The 22,154-nt window shown below is 37.7% G+C and overlaps 1 protein-coding gene across 4 annotated transcripts in view; it reads right to left on the reverse strand.

Annotated features, from left to right (window-relative positions):
* Positions 1–877: 877 nt before the first annotated feature.
* The window catches only part of LOC139971491 (nuclear pore complex protein Nup133-like), a 41,155-nt gene continuing 19,878 nt past the window's right edge, over positions 878–22,154 (reverse strand). For all 4 annotated transcript variants that reach the window (XM_071978020.1, XM_071978018.1, XM_071978019.1 and 1 more), the window contains exons 25-35: positions 20,671–20,807; positions 19,677–19,716; positions 19,419–19,534; positions 17,999–18,058; positions 17,297–17,363; positions 16,790–16,851; positions 16,153–16,209; positions 15,715–15,798; positions 3,570–3,631; positions 3,295–3,386; positions 878–2,423 (exon numbers count right to left, since the gene is read on the reverse strand). In XM_071978020.1, the coding sequence (XP_071834121.1) occupies positions 2,293–2,423; positions 3,295–3,386; positions 3,570–3,631; positions 15,715–15,798; positions 16,153–16,209; positions 16,790–16,851; positions 17,297–17,363; positions 17,999–18,058; positions 19,419–19,534; positions 19,677–19,716; positions 20,671–20,807 (908 nt within the window). In that variant the 3' untranslated portion in view covers positions 878–2,292. The remainder of the gene's footprint in view (positions 2,424–3,294; positions 3,387–3,569; positions 3,632–15,714; positions 15,799–16,152; positions 16,210–16,789; positions 16,852–17,296; positions 17,364–17,998; positions 18,059–19,418; positions 19,535–19,676; positions 19,717–20,670; positions 20,808–22,154) is intronic.

Raw genomic sequence — 22,154 nt, forward strand, 5'->3', positions numbered from 1 at the left:
AAAGGTTAAAGGTTATGATGATGATTTACAGTATGTAAATATGACTATCATAGCGAGTCACCACAGTAAATGACACTATAAAAGGGGCGTCGGAAGCTATTTGGGATTGGTACGGCAGATCAGAGTGTGGCCATCTATCATAATTATCGGGGGGACGTTTGGTAGGTCAATCTACGCTACATGCCACCATAGTTGGCGCATAGCGTAATGGAGACAATTTTGAAAAATGTCTCCCAGATTGCAGGAAATGGCACTTCTCGAGCTTGAAAACAAGACCCCTGCCACCTGATTAATCTTCTGAAACACATTTTGAAGTATGTTTCATTTTGGTTCTTTATTTTTTGCCATTTTTTTTTTCTAAGTCCTACTTTTTTCCCCTTTTTTCTTTTTTGCGCCGTGAATATTGGTGCGGCGTTCGCCGGACCTGCCGTACCGGCTCTGACGCCCCTGTACAGTAAAACTGTGTATTCAAAATGGTCCGATTCAAGAAAATTTGCATCACCATACATTTGACGTTTGATGTGTAGCCATCTCAGCTTTAAATTTGGTTCAACTCAAAAACTGCTGGTTGTGTTGAGTTGTGAATGCAGTTTATATTTCAATGTACATTGGATTCATTCCTTGATAAGAGCATGTAAACTAGATCAGTTTTCAAATAGCCTGAGTAGAGAGTAGAAAGCACCAAAACTGGTGGTGGGGAGGGGGCAGGGGGGGTAGGGATGGGCAGTGGTGGATGGGGTTTCAGGTCTTTCCCCAGAAGCATTTTATTTTTGTGATGCATCGGTGACCCCACATTGGAAATAAGGCAGACTGTCAAAATTTCCACAGAAGTTAGACACCATACAAGACACAGAAAGCAAGACAAAATATTGGTAACAAAAATTATCAACAAGAAACCATGTTTCCAGCTCAGTTCATTATACCTATACAAGCAAAAGGAAAATGATCATATCAAAAATTCATCTTCACTAGCTTTTTACAAAGTCACATATCCATATCTCATATCAGACAAACAGAAACATAATTAGCCACGTTTTACAAGTTCACATGTTCGACTCCAGCCTTAACCTCCCCCCCCCCCCCACCCTCGAAAAACAGGAAGCTACTTTCAGAAACACAGTCACTATATTGTACCAAGATTAGGTTCAAATTAAGTTTCAGACATAAAGGAAATCGTTTGCTCTTTCAACCAACAATGTTTTACAAGGTCAAAGGTTCAAAACCATTTAAATATGTAATTGCTCTCTCAAAACTTATAAGCCATCTTATATAAGGTCACACATCCTATTCTGTGTACGCAAATAAAACTTCTTTACCCTCTCAGAAATATCAAACTTTGCCAGCTATCCTATACAGCAGTGTCTTTTTTCTTTCTCATCAGAATAGTTTCCAATCTTAAAGTTCTCAGAATAAATTAACTTTCAAAAGTATTTTCCAGGGATCTCTCACCCATGAAATCATTCTCAGATATTTCAAACTCAAAAAAAAAAGAAAAAAAAAAGCTATGAGAGGATGCTGTAGTTTGAAGATGAGTGACAAGTATTATACTTTCTAGCATAATTTGTGGCAATACAAATGACATTCTCAATTAAAATAGCCTGAGCTTAATATCCACAATGAAAGTCTAATTGCTGAAAGCTATTACCATTACATTCATGTAACTCAGTTCACATATACAACAGGAGACTTAGCAGCAAAAATGTTTATTTTAAACTTCCCAGGTTTCATCACATATATTTTAAGCATCATCCCTAAGCTGGTTACATAATATGTAAGCTATGTTGGTTCCCTAGCTGCTTCATTGGTAATGAAATGGTTCAGCCCCCAATTTAAGGTTGGATAAGCTCAATTAGACAAGAACCAAGGATTTGTTTCTGATCTCTCATGTTCATATCATGTCACAAACAAACTTGTGTTTATTCTTTTATAATATGTTGACCATCATCTGTCCGTCCGTCAGGTTTTTGTAGATCCCTTTGTAAGGGCGCGATTTTCGAAAAAACTTGTCGTTCTTGCCAGTACGCTAATTTTTGGGTGTCACCTTTTGCAATTCCATCTTTATTCCAATTTATCCAGCCTAACGATGGACTCTTTGTGATTAATTTTGGTAATATTAATCAAACCATTCATTTTCACTGGTCATACCATGATCATTTTTTTACATTGCCTCGTTATTCAAATTACATAAAGTCTATCGCTTCACACTGACAATGGACTACATCGACTTTCTTGATAATTAGCCTTCCAGTTTTTCCTCGTGAAAGTCCAAACGACATTTTCCAACTTTTATTTTCAGGATTGGTTTAATTTTTCCATTCCGAGTCGCAAAAGATACTGGAAATTCTTGCTCTCTTTGACAGGAGACAACTCTTCAGAGTCTAGCAGTTCGTCGGGGGACGGTAAAAACTCTTCCTTCGGACTGTCTGAAAATTTGAAAAAAGTAAAAGAAATGATTAAAAAAACAAAACAAAAGGTGGTATACCCAAGTCTTATTGACAGGAAATGTCACATGACAAGGTTCTTTGAAGGAACTGAACATTGACATCGCTTGATTTTGCTTTTATCTCTTTCCTGTATCCATATTTACAATTTAAACTCTAAAGTTCTTCCTTTGTCTACTTCTTGTGTCTTCATTAAAATTAAACTCCAAATTGTTACAGACCTGTTTTGATACTCTGCATCAGAAATGGTATATTACAACATACCATTGGATCTTTTATATTTTTATATTTTCAAATGAATCCTTATTTCAAAATGCAACAAAAATGTACACAGTGGGAAAATGTACTATATTTGGGCACTCCATACTTTGTGCCCCAATATTTTCTTATACTGATCAATTTCCTGTTACTTCCCTCCAGAGCACCCTCTTCTGAGCCCCCCTCTTCTGAGCCCCATCTTCTGAGCCCCCCTCTTCTGAGGGAGTTTGGATCTACCACTGATACATAACTAGCATTTCTCATATTTAACTTGTTCTCCCATATATAGGAGGACTCCCATATATAGGAGTGTTAGCCCAGTGGTTAAGGCCGGTGCCTTCCAATCATAAGGTCCCCAGTTCGAGTCACTCCAAGATTAATGCATGTCGTCCAGTTACAGAGTTGTTGACAAGTGAATATTCATAATCATGGACTTTAAATATGAATGTAAGAGACTGACTTTGGTCAGCTTGCAGCTTTGATAAGCCAATGATGGCTTCTTTGCGAGTTCCTACTTGCAGGAGGATCTAAAATACAAACATACATACATACATATATGTTAAAAACAATTTGCAAAATAGAGACAATTCCTTACCACTGTAAGCCTGCATCGCCATTAGAGCTGTTTTGAAGAACACTGTTTGCCTACAGAACTGGAATGGGTCAGCTCCAGGAATTTCAGTCCAGCTACAAAAAAGCAGAAACAGAAAAATATTTAAATCGACGAGAATTCATTAAGATTCTCTACATTGGTGGTCTTGTTCCAATCACATTAAATATTTGTACATTAATTTTGGAAATCAAATTGATCTGTGCCAGTAACCATGGAAACTATATAATCTCTACAAAGCATGATTGAAATTATTTCACCTGTTTCTCAAAATTGCTCTTGACCATATCCTTTGTCTGATGGTGGGTACTTTGGGATCCTCCTGTTGGAAAAGGAAATAATTGTATTAAGTATAGTCAGTGGGCCGAACCCCAAATATATGCTTAAAAATTGACATCCGTTGCATTCTTTAGTCACTAAGGTTTGATGGTTGGGTATGGTTGAGGAACACCTGAACAATATATTTTCACTTGTTGTCCAGTGAAAAGCGAGTTACTCTTTGAGAAATCGAAGGATTTTGAGGGGGAAAATTCACACACTGTAACGCCATATAGTAGTTCTGCTATTTATTTTTTGCTGAAAAATAAAAATTCAGGCAATGTCAATGATAACTGCAGACAATGAAATATACGAATGAAATATACAAATGACCAAAACAGTGGCGGAGAAACAGGGGGGGGTTGGGGGGGTTTTAACCCCCCCACTTTTTGAAGAGGGGGGGTTGGCCCACACAATCAACCCCCCCTAGTTTTTGCCAGTAATGTTCTGTTATAGCCTATGTTATGTGCTCCAAATGGCATAATAAATCAAATTATTAAATTTGAAATTGTTAAAGTCATTTCAACCTTTTACCTGGTAGGCTACATCAACAATTAACGACCGAAAACCGAGTTAGAATTGACCGACACATTATTTCTAGCCCCTTTCCCCCACCTTGCGCATTGGAACTTGTAGCTCATAGCGCTAACTTCACCCCACAACAGAAATACACAAAAAAACGTTTTGTTGCTGTTGAATAGCTTTGGAACTGTATACACTTGCCAACTTCAACGAGGTGAAGGAAGGAAAAGAAAAAGAAGAAAGAGAGAAAAGGACCAAAGGATGGAGTAGAAAATACAGCAAGAAAACGGGAAGAGAAAGAGGAACAGTGACAAAATTATTCGAATTTGTAAAGCAAACAGCAGATATCACATCATATCAGTGAGCATGAAAATGGCGTTCCACGATAAACAGCCTCCAAACCATGGGCGCAGATCCTGGTGAGGACAGCGGGACGCGTCCCCACCAACTTTTTCAGTAGTGGGGACATGATATACCGTGTCCCCACCAATTTGTCTTTGCATTTCAAGTTCCCCTGTATGGAACTTTGGCGCAGTTTGATCCAGCATTGTGCAAATGACATGCAGCAGTTCTCATTTTATTGTATTTTATCCACAGTTGTTAAATATAGGACGGAAATCGCATTTGCAGCAGTCTATATTTGTTTTCTGGGAGAGGACCCCAAACCCATCGTATATACAAAAGTCTACTTGGATTATTTGTCCCCTGATTTTCTTTCTGCAGACGCCCATGTATTTCTCCAAACTAAATTTCTAAGCAATGAGATCTAAAACTTAAGGAGGTTTAGGAGCATCGTTAGGTCTGGGAAGTGTTATTTCCGGCGATCTGGGAGGTATATTTGCCCCAAAAAATCGTACGCTACGCGCGAACCCATGGTCGCGCTCCGCTTAGATAGTGTCATAGAACAGACACGCGTCCCCACCATTATCCAAGACTGATCTGCGCCCATGGTCAAAACTGTCGATGTGTGTAGTGTTCGGTTTCGGAAATATCTGGTATATTTTTATTTCCTTCAACGAAATTTTTTAGTAGCCGTCTGAATTTTCGAAAATTCCCTAACCAACATTCTTCATCATACTTCATCATACTCGTGCAATTTTGACCCGTCTGTTAGGGTTTGAAGGAGGTTTTTTCTATATCGGTTGCCCATAGATGATATTTTGTGCAACAGTATGGGTATGTTTTGAAGTGAATTTATTCACGAGAATTGTGAATTTTCAAATTCTGAACAGTGGGGCTGACGGATATTGTGGGCCGCGATGAAGAATCACCTACAAAAGCAATGATCCACAGGATATGTGATGAAGTCGAACATGATGTGTGACTGGTGACAATCTTCAAAAAGGTTATAGATGAGAAAAAAAGTATTTGGAAAAAACTTGGTTGTCAGGCAAAAGTGTACATATGGTTGGTCAGTTTCAAACCATTTCAAGTGCCATTTCCGGTGATCTGGGGGTACCAAAACCAGAAATTGTCTTGTACGCTGCGCGCCAACCAATGGTGGCGCTCCGCTTAGATAGTAATACGCGCCCCCCGGGTTAGAAAATCCTGCATACATGTCCCCCTGGTTAAATCCAGCTTTTTAAGGCCAGGGCAGTGCCATTTACTGCAATCTGGGAGGCAATATTTGCCAAAATATTCTTGTGCACTTCGCTCCAACTTATGGTGGCGCTCCACTTAGATAGTGAGCCAGCAGTTATGACTTTTTATTTCATCAATGGCCTGCAACCCCCCCACTTCTGACAAGAAATCTCCGCCACTGGACCAAAACATGGACATAAAGTGAAAAGGTCGAAGGTCAAAGTCATGACCTCAAGGGATACTTAACTGTTGGAAATACATTAATATTTGTTGATATTTTGAATACAAGTGCATTTATTTTTTTGGAAAAACAAACCATTCATCCACCGCCTTGACCTGAAATGAAATATATTACATGATATGAAATATAACAAAATAGTTTTGCAAAGAAGGAAAATTGTTAAGAAATGAGCTGTGTTGCATATTAACAGATGCCACCAAAAGGACTTGTGCTATGTTATGTACAAAAATGTTTTTCATGTAGTTTCTTGTAAGTTTAACTTAATCTGTGAGGGGAATACTGAGTGATGTTAAGTAATTAAATACATTGGCTCAATAGTTCACTTATTGAGCTCATTCCTTTTTAAATATAAATGCATCATGCAACAGAAGATCCAAAGGGGGTCAGCCGGTCAGAACCCCCTGGGAATTGTTAAATATATTGATTTTATGAGATACAAAAAATTCGTCAACAGTAGCCTATCATCCACATACAAATTTTAAAAAAGGCATTGAAACTTGGGTCACAATTTAATGACGATTAACATTTTGGATCTGTATTTCATCACTCTAATTTGTTTCTACCCCTGCCACCCCCCCCCCCCCCCCCAAAAAAAACACATACACTTTCTGGAAAACGTCAAGGTGCATATACAAAAAGAACACATTTATAACAAATTGAAGCATGTGTTTGTAGCAGCATCAAGGGCATATTTCAAACATGAGGAGAAAAACAGGTTCATTTGGTAATTAAATCAGTCATGACAAGTGTTATTGGACATCTTGAGCCATTGCTTGAAATAAAAAATCATCAATTTTACCCATGTGTGCCATTGCTTGGAACTTGACAAACCTTGATCCTGCTATTACAAAAAAAATGGTTAAATTGCATTGATAAATTATACTTAAGTTTGAAATCTATCTTTCAAAAACATGATTTATCAGCAGAACAACTTATTATCATATAAGGAAACACCATAAGTGACAACATGTTTGCACATCAGCAAGACACCCTATTGTACAATTGTTTTCCTTTAAAATGTACCTTTAATTTTTTAATTTTCCACAATTGGATGGATCCATAAAATAAATGTACCATTGGTATTGGTAATTTATAAACTTCAAATCCCCTTTAGACAAACTAGTAACCAAATCCAAGGTGAAATCAATAGACTGAAAAATAAAGAAAAACAAAACATTATTTGTAACTAAGTGTGTAACTATGACAGCTCACCTGTTTGTTCCAAGTTAATCATGGTACGAAAGGTGGCAACTTCAACTGTCAATATCTCAAAAAAGGTACATAGGAGTTAAATGTCAACTAGAATGATTAGATTATGTTCCTCTTTAACATATCAAAATGAGATTTTGACCTGGACTATTCTTTTAAAGGAATGCTGCACTGGCCCCAAATATGCCAGATATATAAATATGAATTTAGAATAAGAATGTTTGAAAACATGTTGGAAAGTAAAAACCTCAAGGAAAGTCATTTTTTCAAAACTGCTAGCGATTTAAGCATGCTATAATTTGGGGCCAGTGCAGACTACCATTAAGTTGAAATTCTATTCTAAGATCTCTTCTTCATCACTGTCTCCATAATCATTAGCATCATCGTTGTAACCAGCAGAAGCAGCATCTCTCCTATTGGTACATGTCTTGCATGTGCAAGCTTCTGTGCAGTTGAGTGAATTTTTTTTGCATTGGCAAACATTTGTAGAGCAGTTCTTTTTGCAACGACAGCTTAAAAGTTCCATTATTGCCTTTGGAGCTGGAGGTAATGTCATCCAAGCAATTACAATTCCAGTCCCGTCCATTTTCCAGCCCTGTCCAATAGGGGTAGGGAGTTCAGGGAATGCTTTTAGAGCATTTCTCCAGATATATGCCTGATAATTTGCCCTCTTGATGTGTAAAGACAAAGAATCCTTGTTTGGTGGTAGGTGCGAGCTTTTCACTTGAGTTCTTGTAAAATTCTCATGTCTAAGCTGATTCACTGATGTTGTTGTTTCAGAACCGTACAGCTTACAAACAAAAGTTTCACACTCAATGAGCAGAGATTCAGTTACTACTGCATGGGATCCAAGCTGATTCATGGCACTAACAGCACCATCATCATTTAGGAAACTGGATAGGCTCTTTGCTTTCCCTTTACCGTAAAATGAACTAACAGAGTCACAGCCGGTAAATGCATGCAATCCAAGCAAGCCTCTTGCCTTATCTATGCCTAACGATGTTGATATGCTTCCAATGTCAATAATTCTTCTCTTGTTCTTAGTGCCAGTGTCAAAGTACAAACAAGATTGGATAGACTGATAATGAGTCACACCCAAGACTGCAACATCTGTATCTGGACTTCTTATAACAACAGCTGGATGGTCTTTTGCAGCGTGTTCAGCATGTAAAAACATCCGTGTGTCTGCTTCTTCATGGTTACAGAACAATTCTGGAATCTCCACCGATGATATTTGAGTCCCATCACTTGTTAGAGAGTGACACTTTTCTCCATGAGCAACAACCAATTTTATACCTTGTAGCTTTCTTGCAAAGTGTGGTTTCCTCCATTCATCAAACAGAAATTGGATAAGTTCACTCTTGTTTTGGCCATTTGCAAGATATTTCTTCCACTGCATTGGTTTTTTCTGTGCGGCTGACATGACTTTAACTCGCATGTCTCCTGAAGAAGCCCTACTTTGTCGCTCAGCAGTTTTGATGCTCAATGGTAGATATCTATCTGGAACAAAATCCACCCTTTTGCATCTTGAAGATCTTGTGACTGTTAAAAGCATGCTTAGGACTTTCTCTGCAAATTCACCAAATGTAGAAGCATCACAATTAACAAGTTGCTGTAACACAGCCATTGCATCAAATATCCAAGCAGGATTCTGTTCAGCTACCCTTTTGACTTCCATTGGTGCATGGTCCTTTTCTAGGAGTTGGAGAAGTTTTGACTTGCAAGTCTTGACCAAACATCCTCCAGGTGTGGCGAGGGAATATGGATAGGTTCCAAGAGTGTAGGTGAACATATCCTGAAGATCGACTTTCCGTTGGAGATTGTTATTGATCACCAATATCGAGCTGAAGAGATTTCGATCTTCCTGAACATTAACTGTGGGAGAGACTTTTACCACTTTCTTTATGCTGTTGAAAGTTTTCAATTTCGAAAGCTTCAGTGTGGAATAAAAGTCTGTGTTGTTTGTCAAGAGCCTATCATTCACAAATTTTAAAAACCTTTCCTCACCAATGGCTTTTGCACTCAACAAATCAGAATGAACTTCAGGAGGAGGGACATATCCTGCTGTGAGATGCATTAGCTGGTCGCAATCTTCAGTGAACGGATTTGCAAAACCTTCAACGGTATCCATCACTCTTAAGACATCTTCCTCATCCCTCTGAAGTCGACTTTGGTCCTTATGATGCCAGACAGAGCTGTCATTTAGTCCTGCCAGTTCTCTGCATTTGGCCACAGTTGCAGCTCTCTCTGGGGATGACAGTATCCACTTTGCCACAGCACCACTCTTAAGACTAAACCCAATAATTCCACCTGGAGACTTGGTATCTTTATTGAAGGTCTGCTCAATGGCCATGTCACAGGCCACCTGTCCAAACTTGTTGTTTCTCGAGCGTTGAACAACGAACTCGCCTGAATGTAGCTGCTGGCTAACACTGGGATAGGTGTTTGGTAAAACCATCATCTCTAACCAGTAAACTGAGCAATACCTCATATAATTGTGCCTGTCATATGCACACATCCAAGGCAACATAGATCGAATTGCAGCAAGGTGTAACTTAAAATTGCCTGTTCTTGTTGCTCTGATAAAATTCAGCTTATCTTGCATCATGTCCAGGAAAGATGACCAGAAAGAAAACATCTCAGATTGATGACCCAGGCAGAATTCAGTGTACATGTCCTGAAGTTTCTGAAAGTCTTCATTTGTCAGGTACCTTTGAAGCTTTTTAGCATCACTTCCGATGAGTTTAAGTTGACCGACAACTTTGTCCTTAATTTCTGCATGTGCGACCATGTCCTGTGTCTCCAAAAATGACTGCCAGCGTAAACGATGAAGAGCTTCGTAAACGATCTTGAAGATTCGGGTTGCTCTGTTGTAGTGCTTTCCATTCATCACACCATTCATTGAGCCAGAAGCAAGAATGCCCGATTCAATCAGTATGTCTTCCAAGCCTGCATCCCTGAATCTTTTCCCTATCACTGCCAGCATAACACAGGTTGTGTGGAAAGCTCCCAGTCGTAAGACAATCTTGCTAATTTTCTCCTTCTCTTTCCAAAGAACCTGCTGTGCTTTACAGTATATTGCCTCATCGAGCACAACAACTACCTCTTCTTGATCTAGCTTTGAGCAAATTTACAACGATTTTACAAGCAAGGAGTATACAGTTGACATCTCAGTGGGACTAGCTGGAATTACTGGCAAGTAACCAATTCTGCTGATTTTGGGAACATCTTCTGTCTGCATTGAATTAAAGGCAGACCAACCAGGTACTGTCTGTTGTGCAGTCTGCCTTGTTGCTGCTGGCCCGGTCACAGACATTTCTTGACTTGTCGAGGGCATGTCTAATGAATAATCTGTTGTTGTAGCAGTAGACACTTCATGCAACTCTTGCATTGTTGCATCGTTTAAGGAGTAGGAACGAAGAAGCAGCCAAGCAAAATCTAACGAAAGGGCACCACTACCTGGCGACTTGTCTTCAGTCAACAATGAGGAATCCAACTGAAATTCCCCTGGTCCTTCCCTTTTAGTTTGGAAGTACTGTGGAAGTGGCTGGATAGGGCTTGCAAAAGAACGTTCTCTTGTTCGTTTAACTTCTGGGGTGGTATGGGCCTCTATCTCTCTTACTGCATTCCTCTGAATAACAATTCCATTGGTGTTATGAGTGGTGCCCTTTCCAGACAGTGTTTCCTCCATCAGGTCTATATTGTCAAAAACTAAAGTGGTATATTGAGAAGGCATAATGTTTTCTGGCATAACACTGTTTTTCTTCACTACTTCATTCGCAATGGCAGTATCAAGCTCCTGCAAGTAGCTTAGTGAAACAGAATGCCCAAACCTGTTCATCATTCCCAAAATTTGGACGTTTTTGCTCAGATGTCGAATGCTGACTCCAAGTGCAACATGTTTGGGAGTGGCAACTCTTCCTCGATAGTGGGCAAAGAGTATGTCTTGAGCGATAGATTCTACCCGAACCATCATGTCCTTAGGCAGCCTGACCTTCTCCTTATCTTCAAACATCAACTCTTCACAGTCTGGTGAAATCAATAAAGCAAGAAAGTTATGGAGTTGCAAAGGAATGATTTTATCTACATCAGAGCTATTCAACTGGTTGCTTGTTGGTGGCCACTGCAGTCCATCACCAATATCCATCATACTCCTCCGTAAAATTTGAGCAGCGTGGTAGAGATCTCTTGTCTCCTGTACTTGTATACTTTGACCTGGATTTGTTGTATTCATTCCAGTACAATCTGAACCTTTGCTCATTGAACTTGAATCCACATTTTTTTCAAGCAGAGCTCCCTTTGGAAGAAAGTCTGAGTAAATCAACTCACATCTGTTTCTTTTTTTGGGGCGCCAGAATGTGATTTTAGGCCCAAACCTTGCAAGCAGTTTTTTTTTCAGTTTTTCTGTCCTGAATTGTGCATTGCTTCCACCTTTAGCATGAACAAAGCCCATGTATTGTTCCATAAGTTTTGAAATTTTCAAAACTTCCCCCTTCACTATGACTGTTCCTTCCACATAAAGAGCAAGATCCTCAAAAGCTTCAGCATCAGTTTCTTGATTTTCTGCTGATTGCTGGTTAGTTCTATCAACATTTCCATGTGTTCTAACATATGAAGAATAACAGTTTCTGTGGTAGCAAACTTCAACAGCAATCAAATCTTTATCTCTTATTTGGAACAATAACTTTTCATCATTGCTCTGCAGAGCTGCTGACTTCAATCGTCTTTCTGCATCCAAAGTTAAGCATTGGAAAAGTTTTTCTTGTTTTCTGCTGCCAGTTTTCCTGTCTCTGATAAATTTGTGACCGCTTTTGCCACATAGTTTTGACGTTGATACCAGATGAAAAATACATTCACGTGGTAGTATTCTGGTCGCAGATGCTTGGCTGGGTTGGGAGAATGAACGTCGTTGCCACTTGGTAGCCGGTGGAGCATCAGTTGTTTCTTCTGAAAAATACCAAAATAGGAACAAATACTTAGGAACGCTCAACTATACATATATAGTTACAGAATTAAATAATGCCTTTCCTTTAGAAAACCATGGTTATGCAGAGGCTATGTTAAAAATAGTGCAAGTTTTCAAGTACTATAATACTACAGTATATCTATGTGTTTACTGTTTAGACTACCAGAGCATCAACATGGAATTTCTCTTCTTCATCCATCTAACACAAACATGAATTACCACCCACCCACCGAACCTACTAGCAGTCACAAAAGTATAGTTATAGGAGATGTTATCATCATTGCACTCAACAAATAATATCAAGGAAAACTTTTACCCATATGACAGATGGTGGTTAAAATTTATAATCAGAATGACCAATTAAAAAAAAGGATGAATGAAAGTAAATAATTTCAACACTAATATTTGAATGTATGCCTGCCAAATATGGTAAAGAAACTGCTGTCGCTGATAAAATATATGATATAATGGACAAAGAATAGGCCTAAATTCAAATATCATAGATATAGTTTCATTGAAGCCGCCGTTGTAGCCTCCGCTAAGGACAACAAGATATACTCGGGCCAGAATGCCAACCATAATCATAGAACATATAGAAATTGAATAACTGAAGCCTTGGTTATGGGGATACACGGCTACACATCTGGGAGAGTTGACTTAACTACACATACTGAATTGTTGTTGACTAGCAAAAAATATAATCATAGTAGCACTGTGTCATATTGTAAGGATCGAGTGAGAGAGAGGACATGTGCATAATCCAGGGTCTGGTGCAGCTCATAGGCAAAGATAAGTTTTGGATAACCAATGGCTAGATGGGGATACAAGACAACACAGGATAGTACATAGCCTACGTACATCATTATCCTACACCTCAATGGTCCACCCAACCCCATCTCTCTTGAATTTCATTGTAATGAAAATGTTTATAAACACAAGAAGCGGTAGGCCTACACAGTCAGGAAGAACAAAATGTAAAGTTAAAAAAAAAGGAAGCTATCTTGCACTAAAAAGCTGATGTTCGGATTCAAAATATGAGCTAAATTAGTAACGACAGGCCAGGCGTATACGGTATGCCCCAACGTTAGGCTTACAAATGCTCGAGGCACTCGTTACGTTAAATATCACTAGGTTTATAGATATGCACGTTACGAATACGAGCCTAAGCCTATCACTACAGGCCTCGAAAAGAGTAAGTCAAAAGATTCTCACGGGAAAAATTATGATTTAAAAATTGATTGGATATGTGTACGGGGATGGAATTTAGGAATCATATTAATAAAAATCACCTTCCGAAGTAGTATCATGAGATTTCCTTGCTTTACTGATGTTCGTTTTATTGGTGAAGTCCTGGTAGCAACCTCTGTGATAACGAAACGAATCGTACTCTCGATTCCCTGTCCAAATACTCTCCGATTGAAGGGCAATAAGGCTGAATCTAGTATGGCCGATATCTCTCCACTGCTTCGCGCAGGTTCTAAAGGTGTTCCAGCTTTTTTCGGAAAATTTTGTCAATTTTTCAGTACTATTTGCTCGAGAATGGCAAACACATTCATCCATCGTTCGTATCGGTAAACGGTATGACGCCGATCGATATAAGTTGAAAACCACAACAAAGCCTTTCTAGCGTCAGGTGACATGATCACGAGACACAAACTGCCTTTAACCATTGGCTTAAAACGTCAATATTGCTACGCGAGGTAGGTGACTTTCACAGTATCGGAACGTACACAGGTATAAATTAGTACCTATTTAACGCTTGTTTTCTCGAAAAGTAACTCGTTTCACTCTGGACAACAAGTTGAAATGACAAAAGGAGTAAAATATGAACGCATTCTGACTGTCAAACCTTAGTGACTCTAGGGGTGCAACGAAAGTGTAAGATTTTAGGGGTCGGCCCACTGACTAGTAATAACATTATCGTATCTGGGGTAATATTCACATAGAGGCACTGTCCTGGATGTTACCTATAGCAGTCTTTCATCTGGGGTAATATTCACATAGAGGCACTGTCCTGGATGTTACCTATAGCAGTCTTTCATCTGGGGTAATATTCACATAGAGGCACTGTCCTGGATGTTACCTATAGCAGTCTTTCATCTGGGGTAATATTCACATAGAGGCACTGTCCTGGATGTTACCTATAGCAGTCTTTTATCTGGGGTAATATTCACATAGAGGCACTGTCCTGGACATTACCTATGTGTAAGGTCTTGTAGCTATGATAATATTCACATAGAGGCACTGTCCTGGATGTTACCTATGTGTAAGTTCTTGTAGCTATGATAATATTCACACAGAGGCACTGTCCTGGATGTTACCTATGTGTAAGGTCTTGTAGCTATGATAATATTCATATAGAGGCACTGTCCTGGATGTTACCAATGTGTAAGTTCTTGTAGCTATGATAATATTCACATAGAGGCACTGTCCTGGACGTTACCTATGTGTAAGGTCTTGTAGCTATGGTAATGTTCACATAGAGGCACTGTCCTGGATGTTACCTATGTGTAAGGTCTTGTAGCTATGATAATATTCACATAGAGGCACTGTCCTGGACGTTACCTATGTGTAAGGTCTTGTAGCTATGGTAATGTTCACATAGAGGCACTGTCCTGGACGTTACCTTTGTGTAAGGTCTTGTAGCTATGGTAATGTTCACATAGAGGCACTGTCCTGGACGTTACCTATGTGTAAGGTCTTGTAGCTATGGTAATGTTCACATAGAGGCACTGTTCTGGACGTTACCTATGTGTAAGGTCTTGTAGCTATGATAATGTTCACATAGAGGCACTGTCCTGGACGTTACCTATGTGTAAGGTCTTGTAGCTATGGTAATGTTCACATAGAGGCACTGTCCTGGACGTTACCTATGTGTAAGGTCTTGTAGCTATGATAATATTCACATAGAGGCACTGTCCTGGACGTTACCTATGTGTAAGGTCTTGTAGCTATGATAATATTCACACAGAGGCACTGTCCTGGATTTTACCTATGTGTAAGGTCTTGTAGCTATGGTAATATCACATAGAGGCACTGTCCTGGATGTTACCTATGTGTAAGGTCTTGTAGCTATGGTAATATTCACATAGAGGCACTGTCCTGGGTATTACCTGCATAGCAGTTTTTATCTGGGGTAATATTAACAAGTATAATCTCCATGTAGCAATATGATACATTGGGTAATATTTGGTATATAGTGTCCTAATACTCTGGTAATATATTATTCTAAACAGCAATTGGACCGCTGACTGGCTTCATATATTTGAGGAGTAGGTGCATGTGAGTTTCCCGGTTAATAAAATAAATATATTCATCAAATTCAGGAAGGTTACTGTTGATCTGACATGAACCTAGATATTATTAATGATCGTCTAAGACAAGGTGGGTTGTGCAACACTGATGAATAGCAAAAAAACTAGTTATGATAGTTAGCCAATTGACTGTAGAATAAGAATTTGAATGAATATCATCAAGAAAGATTTCAAAAGGTTAATGTTCAACAAGATGAAATGATCAGATGTCTGCCAAAAAATGATGTCCTTAATTGTTTGATCTTGAATCTTACGTTTGGAATGTACATCATTAACAAGTCGAGAGCTTTCATAAAGTCGTATTCGTTTGCCTCTACATTCTTCTCTCCCGTATAGAGCTGTCAAACAAAGAAAGAAACAAAAATGCAAGTCAAATTCAATAATCCAAGTGGTCTTTTGCATAAATAAAGCTTTTTTTTTAAATGTTGAGTAGACATAGGTAATACTCCATTCAAGCTAAAGCATGAATATGCATCCTTCTATAATTAATGTATTTTCTTCTGTGTCTGTATGTCTGCATTCATTCTTGTCCCTTGGAGGGGCATATGTTTCTACTTACTTTACTGATTCTGACATGTTATAACTGACAATAGCAGAATAGGAAAATAATGAGGATTGTTTCCAAGCTTTAACCTCTCTTCCCGCCCCTTTCTCACCCTCCTTGCCCCACCCCCCCCCTCGACAGAGCTTACCTCAATAAGTTCATAGACATCTATGACGGGCATATCGTCGACATCCATTTGCAGTCGCTGTCACAAAATATGAAAGAAACTCGGTAAAATTAAATACGTTGATCAAAGTATAGGGTTGTACTGCCTACCACAGAGGGGGTGATACACCATTTTGAAATCTCTATGACTCCATTTGGAGGTTTAAATTTTTACATCGTAATGATCATACCAGGATTAGAATTCTTACATTTGAGGCCAATTGTTTACAAACTCTTCCAAGATGCACCACCAGATACATAGGTAACTAATCTAAACATTTTGTCCTTGATCTTGCGGCTTTTATTGATTGTATTCTTTGTTGTGTCCGTCCCGGGACAACCTAACAAACTTATATGAAACTTAATTGACAACACTAACGCAATAGGTCTGTCTAAACGGTTAACTTAATGTATTGTGATTTATTATCAAGAAAGTGTTCTCCAAGAAACCTTGGTAGATGTTACATAACACATACCATACCATTCAAATTAAGGTATGCATAAATTAACATATATCTAACTATATCGTAAACAGATTATTTGGTGGTGCTAAGTCACTATCCAACATTCTTCATCTAAAATAATGATTATGAAGGATTTACAAATCCATTCTGACTTACTTGAATGACGGACGAGGGTAAATGTTCCTGATGAGATATAATGTGTAGGTCTTCATTGATCACTGAAAGAATGAGGAGAAGAATATCTATGTATTACGCTGAAACTTTCCAACGTTTCACAAAATCAATCAATTATTGATTAATAAATTAATATATTGAATATGTCCATCCAAGTCTTGTTGTTAAATAATCAAAACTTTTTAGAGCCTGCAAATTTGATCACCCAAGGAAACTTGAATTAATAGTTCTCTTTGACAATTTCAAACCCCACTGTTTTCTTCGCCGCTGTTTCTTGTATACCTCATTTTTATATTGTCATAATTGTCTCAGATTTGAGGAAGCTGTGCAAGCATAAAAAATGAACTAATAACAATATATTTTTTTGCTCCTGTCTTTACTTGGCAGGATAATGCAAAAAAACACAACCAAACTGCAACAAAATGAGCAACTCTGTGCTGGTCACATGATAAATGAAAATATAATAAAATATAAAAGAATATAACTTACTTTTCACTGCACTTTCATCAACTTCATCTGCAGCTAGAGCTGAGAGTTTGCTAAGGCTTAACAGAGTCTGAAGAAGGAAATTCGCCAGCAATTTCAGTTAGAAGAAAATTAATTAATCTCTTCACAACTTAGAAATGAGCAAAATAAAACAAGGGTTATCGGATTCAGATCAATGATGTCAAGAAAACAAGATCCGTGCGTTACCATATTAGCCAATCCAGACCAACCTTGGTGGCTATTCCATTCTAACAATTTCATTGCTCTCCACTCCCCCACTCCCTCTCCCCCACCCTGTTTCCTTAAATGTATACCACTAGCAGCAAGAATGGAACATTTAAGAGAGTATTTTATTATCTAATCTTAGTTGCATCATAAAGAGAGAAACAAACTGACAATTAAGAATGAATTTAGACAAGACAGAGGGGATGTTTACCTGTAACATCAGGCATACATGTTTGTGCTCACTCAACTGACCTAACTGACTCAACTTGACAACTTTCTAGTGAGATGTGGAATGAAATAAATTTAAAAATGGAATAATGTCTACTTGGGCAAATGAATATCCTTCATTTTACAACAACTAAATCTAGAGTTCATTAACTCACATACTAGCACAGTAGGCATGTTCTATAAAAAAATGAAAAATGAAGAAAAAAAAAAAGCCAAAAAAAAAAAAGCCAAAAAAAAAGCATTTTCTTGTACCTTCTTTTTCGCCACTGAAAGACTTTCCCTATCTGCCAACTTTTTCAATGTCATATGAGCCTGAAAGAGGAGAGAATCGTCAATGATTAAAATTTGTACCAATAACATGAAGGAACTTAAAGTATTAAACACACACAGATCAGAATACATTCTAACCTAACAATAGGAGAATACAAAGAGCCAATAGTACTCTGATTCAGTCTCACAATGGTCTACATCTTGTCTTTGTCCAACATCTTGTCTTTGTACCAATAACATAAAGGAACTTAAAGTATTAAACACACACACAGATCAGAATACATTCTATCCTAACAATAGGAGAATACAAAGAGCCAATAGTACTCTGATTCAGTCTCACAATGGTCTACATCTTGTCTTTGTCCAACATCTTGTCCTTGTACCAATAATATAAAGGAACTTAAAGTATTAAACACACACAGATCAGAATACATTGTAACCTAACAATAGGAGAAAACAAAGAGCCAATGGTACTCTGATTCAGTCTCACAATGGTCTACATCTTGTCTTTGTCCAACATCTTGTCCTTGTACCAATAACATAAAGGAACTTAAAGTAATAAACACACACAGATCAGAATACATTCTATCCTAACAATAGGAGAATACAAAGAGCCAGTAGTACTCTGATTCAGTCTCACAATGGTCTACATCTTGTCTTTGTCCAACATCTTGTCCTTGTACCAATAACATAAAGGAACTTAAAGTAATAAACACACACAGATCAGAATACATTCTATCCTAACAATAGGAGAATACAAAGAGCCAGTAGTACTCTGATTCAGTCTCACAATGGTCTACATCTTGTCTTTTGTCCACATCTTGTCCTTGTACCAATAACATAAAGGAACTTAAAGTAATAAACACACACAGATCAGAATACATTCTATCCTAACAATAGGAGAATACAAAGAGCCAGTAGTACTCTGATTCAGTCTCACAATGGTCTACATCTTGTCTTTTGTCCACATCTTGTCCTTGTACCAATAACATAAAGGAACTTAAAGTAATAAACACACACAGATCAGAATACATTGTAACCTAACAATAGGAGAAAACAAAGAGCCAACAGTACTCTGATTCAGTCTCACAATGGTCTAAATCTTGTCTTTCTTTTCATTTCTGTTGATTCTGTTCTCATCATTTTATCCATTTTCCAGACCGTGTGGGAACCATGATTAGTACACTCCCATTTCAAGCATTGCTATTTGCCAAGGGATCTTCTTTAAACGATAGAGCTGCCCACATCTGCTAAGTGTGGCAGGAGTAATGCAAGGGCAAGACAAGAACCAAGAGGATTTGTATCTTCTCATTTCTCAGAGGTGGAGGGGGGGGAGGGGGGTTTTACATTCTTTGGGAAGCTAGGCACAGTAGGGAAACTTCATGAGTGGCTTTCTGCTGACCTGGGTGTAATTATTAGTCTGTATATCTTGCAGCCAGCTGATGTGGTCGTGTTGACGTAGGAAGTTACTCAGCTCTGGTCGATGTGAGAAATGAGTCATAAGCTTGCCTCTTTGACCTAATGAAAGAGTGAAATAAACATGAAAATAAAGTAACTAGTAAAGACAACGAGATTAACACAACCCATCTGTGACCTTCATCAGGAACTTTGTGTGTATATTAACAAAAGAATGAAAGAAATGGTAAAAAATGGAAGTTACCTCTGTCAATGTAATACTTGAACACAAAGTCAGGAAATCCCTGTAAGAGAATGATAGAAAGATGAGTCACATGTACCGATAAAAGAAAAGAAGAAAAAAAAAACAGTCATAGAGAGATTTTACAACACTTTTATTCTGTTCTTGTAGAAAAAAATCATAGCAACGATTTGAATTTCCAATTTGAGAGAATGAACCTTAAAACAGTGTTGTGTTGGAAAAGTAAAATTAGAGATAATGCTCAAAATATCTTTTAAATAATTCAAAGTTACATGAAGCCTGTCAAAAGATGACTGACCTACACCAGACACATAGAGAGAGAATAAAATCGGAACGAGTGAATGACAAATGGAGAATGTGATGACCGGTCACAACAGGAAACTTATTTTTAGATGAAAGCTAACATCTCTTGTCATCAACATACAGTACATGAACTGAAGAGCTACAGTTTAGGTTGTTGCAATAATGTACCAATACTTGCTTAATACATTGAGAAAGTTGGTGACTTTTCAAGTAGAAATACTAACACTCTCATGGATGTAACACACTCATAGTAGCTGCTGCATATAAAACATTTTGGGTCAGAAGTTGTCATATCCATCAGATGATTAACGCCAAGTAACCAGCAGGCGACAACATTTGGGGCAAGAAAGAGTATTTAATAGAGCAATAGTCACATGGAGTGGGAATTATTGCATCTGATGAGAGGGGTACTAAAGTTGAATCATTGTTTATATAAATAGATATAATTTATGGAATCAAATATTTTTTTCTAGGTAAAACAAAACATAGAGACCCAACTAAGGATAGGGAGGGGGGGGGGGGGATAGAAGATGAGTCCAAACATGTAGTGTTACTAATGATTTGTACATGCTAAAGAATTCCACAATGCATTATTTCAAAATAACAGATTATCAGGAATAGTCACATGATACTGCCACAGCCAATCAGACGGAAGAATGACGACGACGGCCGAAAGACGGGTTGTAAAAATTACCTGGTTGACATAAAAGTCCATATAATGTTGAATTCTCTTCTGACCTGTGGCTGTGTCTTCACAGAGTTCCACTAATGTACCAAAGTCAAGGAACTTTTCAGCCAGAGACGCTGCTCTCTCTGTTTGACCAAATTTGACTGAAGAGACAGAAAGAGTGCCAGTCAATTTAATATCAGTACTAGATTCACCACAACTAAAAGAAACATTAATAAGAAATGTGCCTTTGGTCTTTATGAGCTTTGTTAATACTACAGTCTCTCTGTTTGATCAAATTTGACTGAAGAGACAAGAAAGAGTGCCAGTCAATTTAATATCAGTACTAGATTCACCACAACTAAAAGAAACATTAATAAGAAATGTGCCTTTGGTCTTTATGAGCTTTGTTAATACTACAGTCTCTCTGTTTGATCAAATTTGACTGAAGAGACAAGAAAGAGTGCCAGTCAATTTAATATCAGTACTAGATTCACCACAACTAAAAGAAACATTAATAAGAAATGTGTCTTTGTTCTTTATGAGCTTTGTCAATACTACGAGTAAACATTTCATCTACATTTTTTTAATTTATTTATTTTGGGCTAACTATGACCTCTTTCTTAAATCTCTAATGCTTTCATTTCCTTTCTTACCCCTAGGCATACTTTTTATAAAATTATTTTGAAATTTTGGAATAAACTGAAAACTGGCACATTTTCAAACTGTCTATCTACTCCTGTCCCATCTACAATCTACTGACCAAAAAAACACTAACATTCTTTGCACAAACAGGGGTCAGGATTTGTGGACTGTTAAACTGTGAGCTAAACTTACAATCAGTTACATAAAACAGTCTAACTCAAACATTTGATCTGAATGTGTTTGCAGCTTACAGGTCTTTGTCTCTTCAATTCCTTGATATGTGTGATATGTATGTATGTTTGTATGTATGTATGTATTTTAGATCCTCCTGCATATGGAAGTCAATGTTTGATTCCATTTAATGTAAATACAATGAACATGATATGAAATATAGGATTACGATTAAGATGCCATTTGTTTTAATATATGCTTCTGTGTAGACATGAAGAACACTAGAAGTTATTTTTTTTAATAAATCTGTGTGTCTAAACATCAAATATCCATTTCTCTACTTCAACTGGGCTATGAGTTTTAACTTTAAAAAATAAAGTCTCTGGCAGAATACTTTATGAATTCTTAAAACAATGAAATTCTTTTCATTTTTTTCTCACTAAATTTTTTCGAAAACATCAATTCTTCAAGTACTTGTTAACGATTACATGCACATTAAACCTAAAGTCACCTTGCAGGTTTTTATTTCCTACCAACCTGAGTTTTCCTTTAATCATTCAATTTAGACCGGATGATTACTTGATTGCTCAAAGTATATCAACTTCCAAAATGGCATTATCAACGCTGATCAACTAACCAAATGGTGTTATCAATGCTCATCAACTTACCGAGTTGTGTTATCAACACTCATCAAC

This window comes from Apostichopus japonicus, chromosome 8 (assembly GCF_037975245.1).
Source record: "Apostichopus japonicus isolate 1M-3 chromosome 8, ASM3797524v1, whole genome shotgun sequence".
NCBI lineage: Eukaryota > Metazoa > Echinodermata > Holothuroidea > Aspidochirotida > Stichopodidae > Apostichopus > Apostichopus japonicus.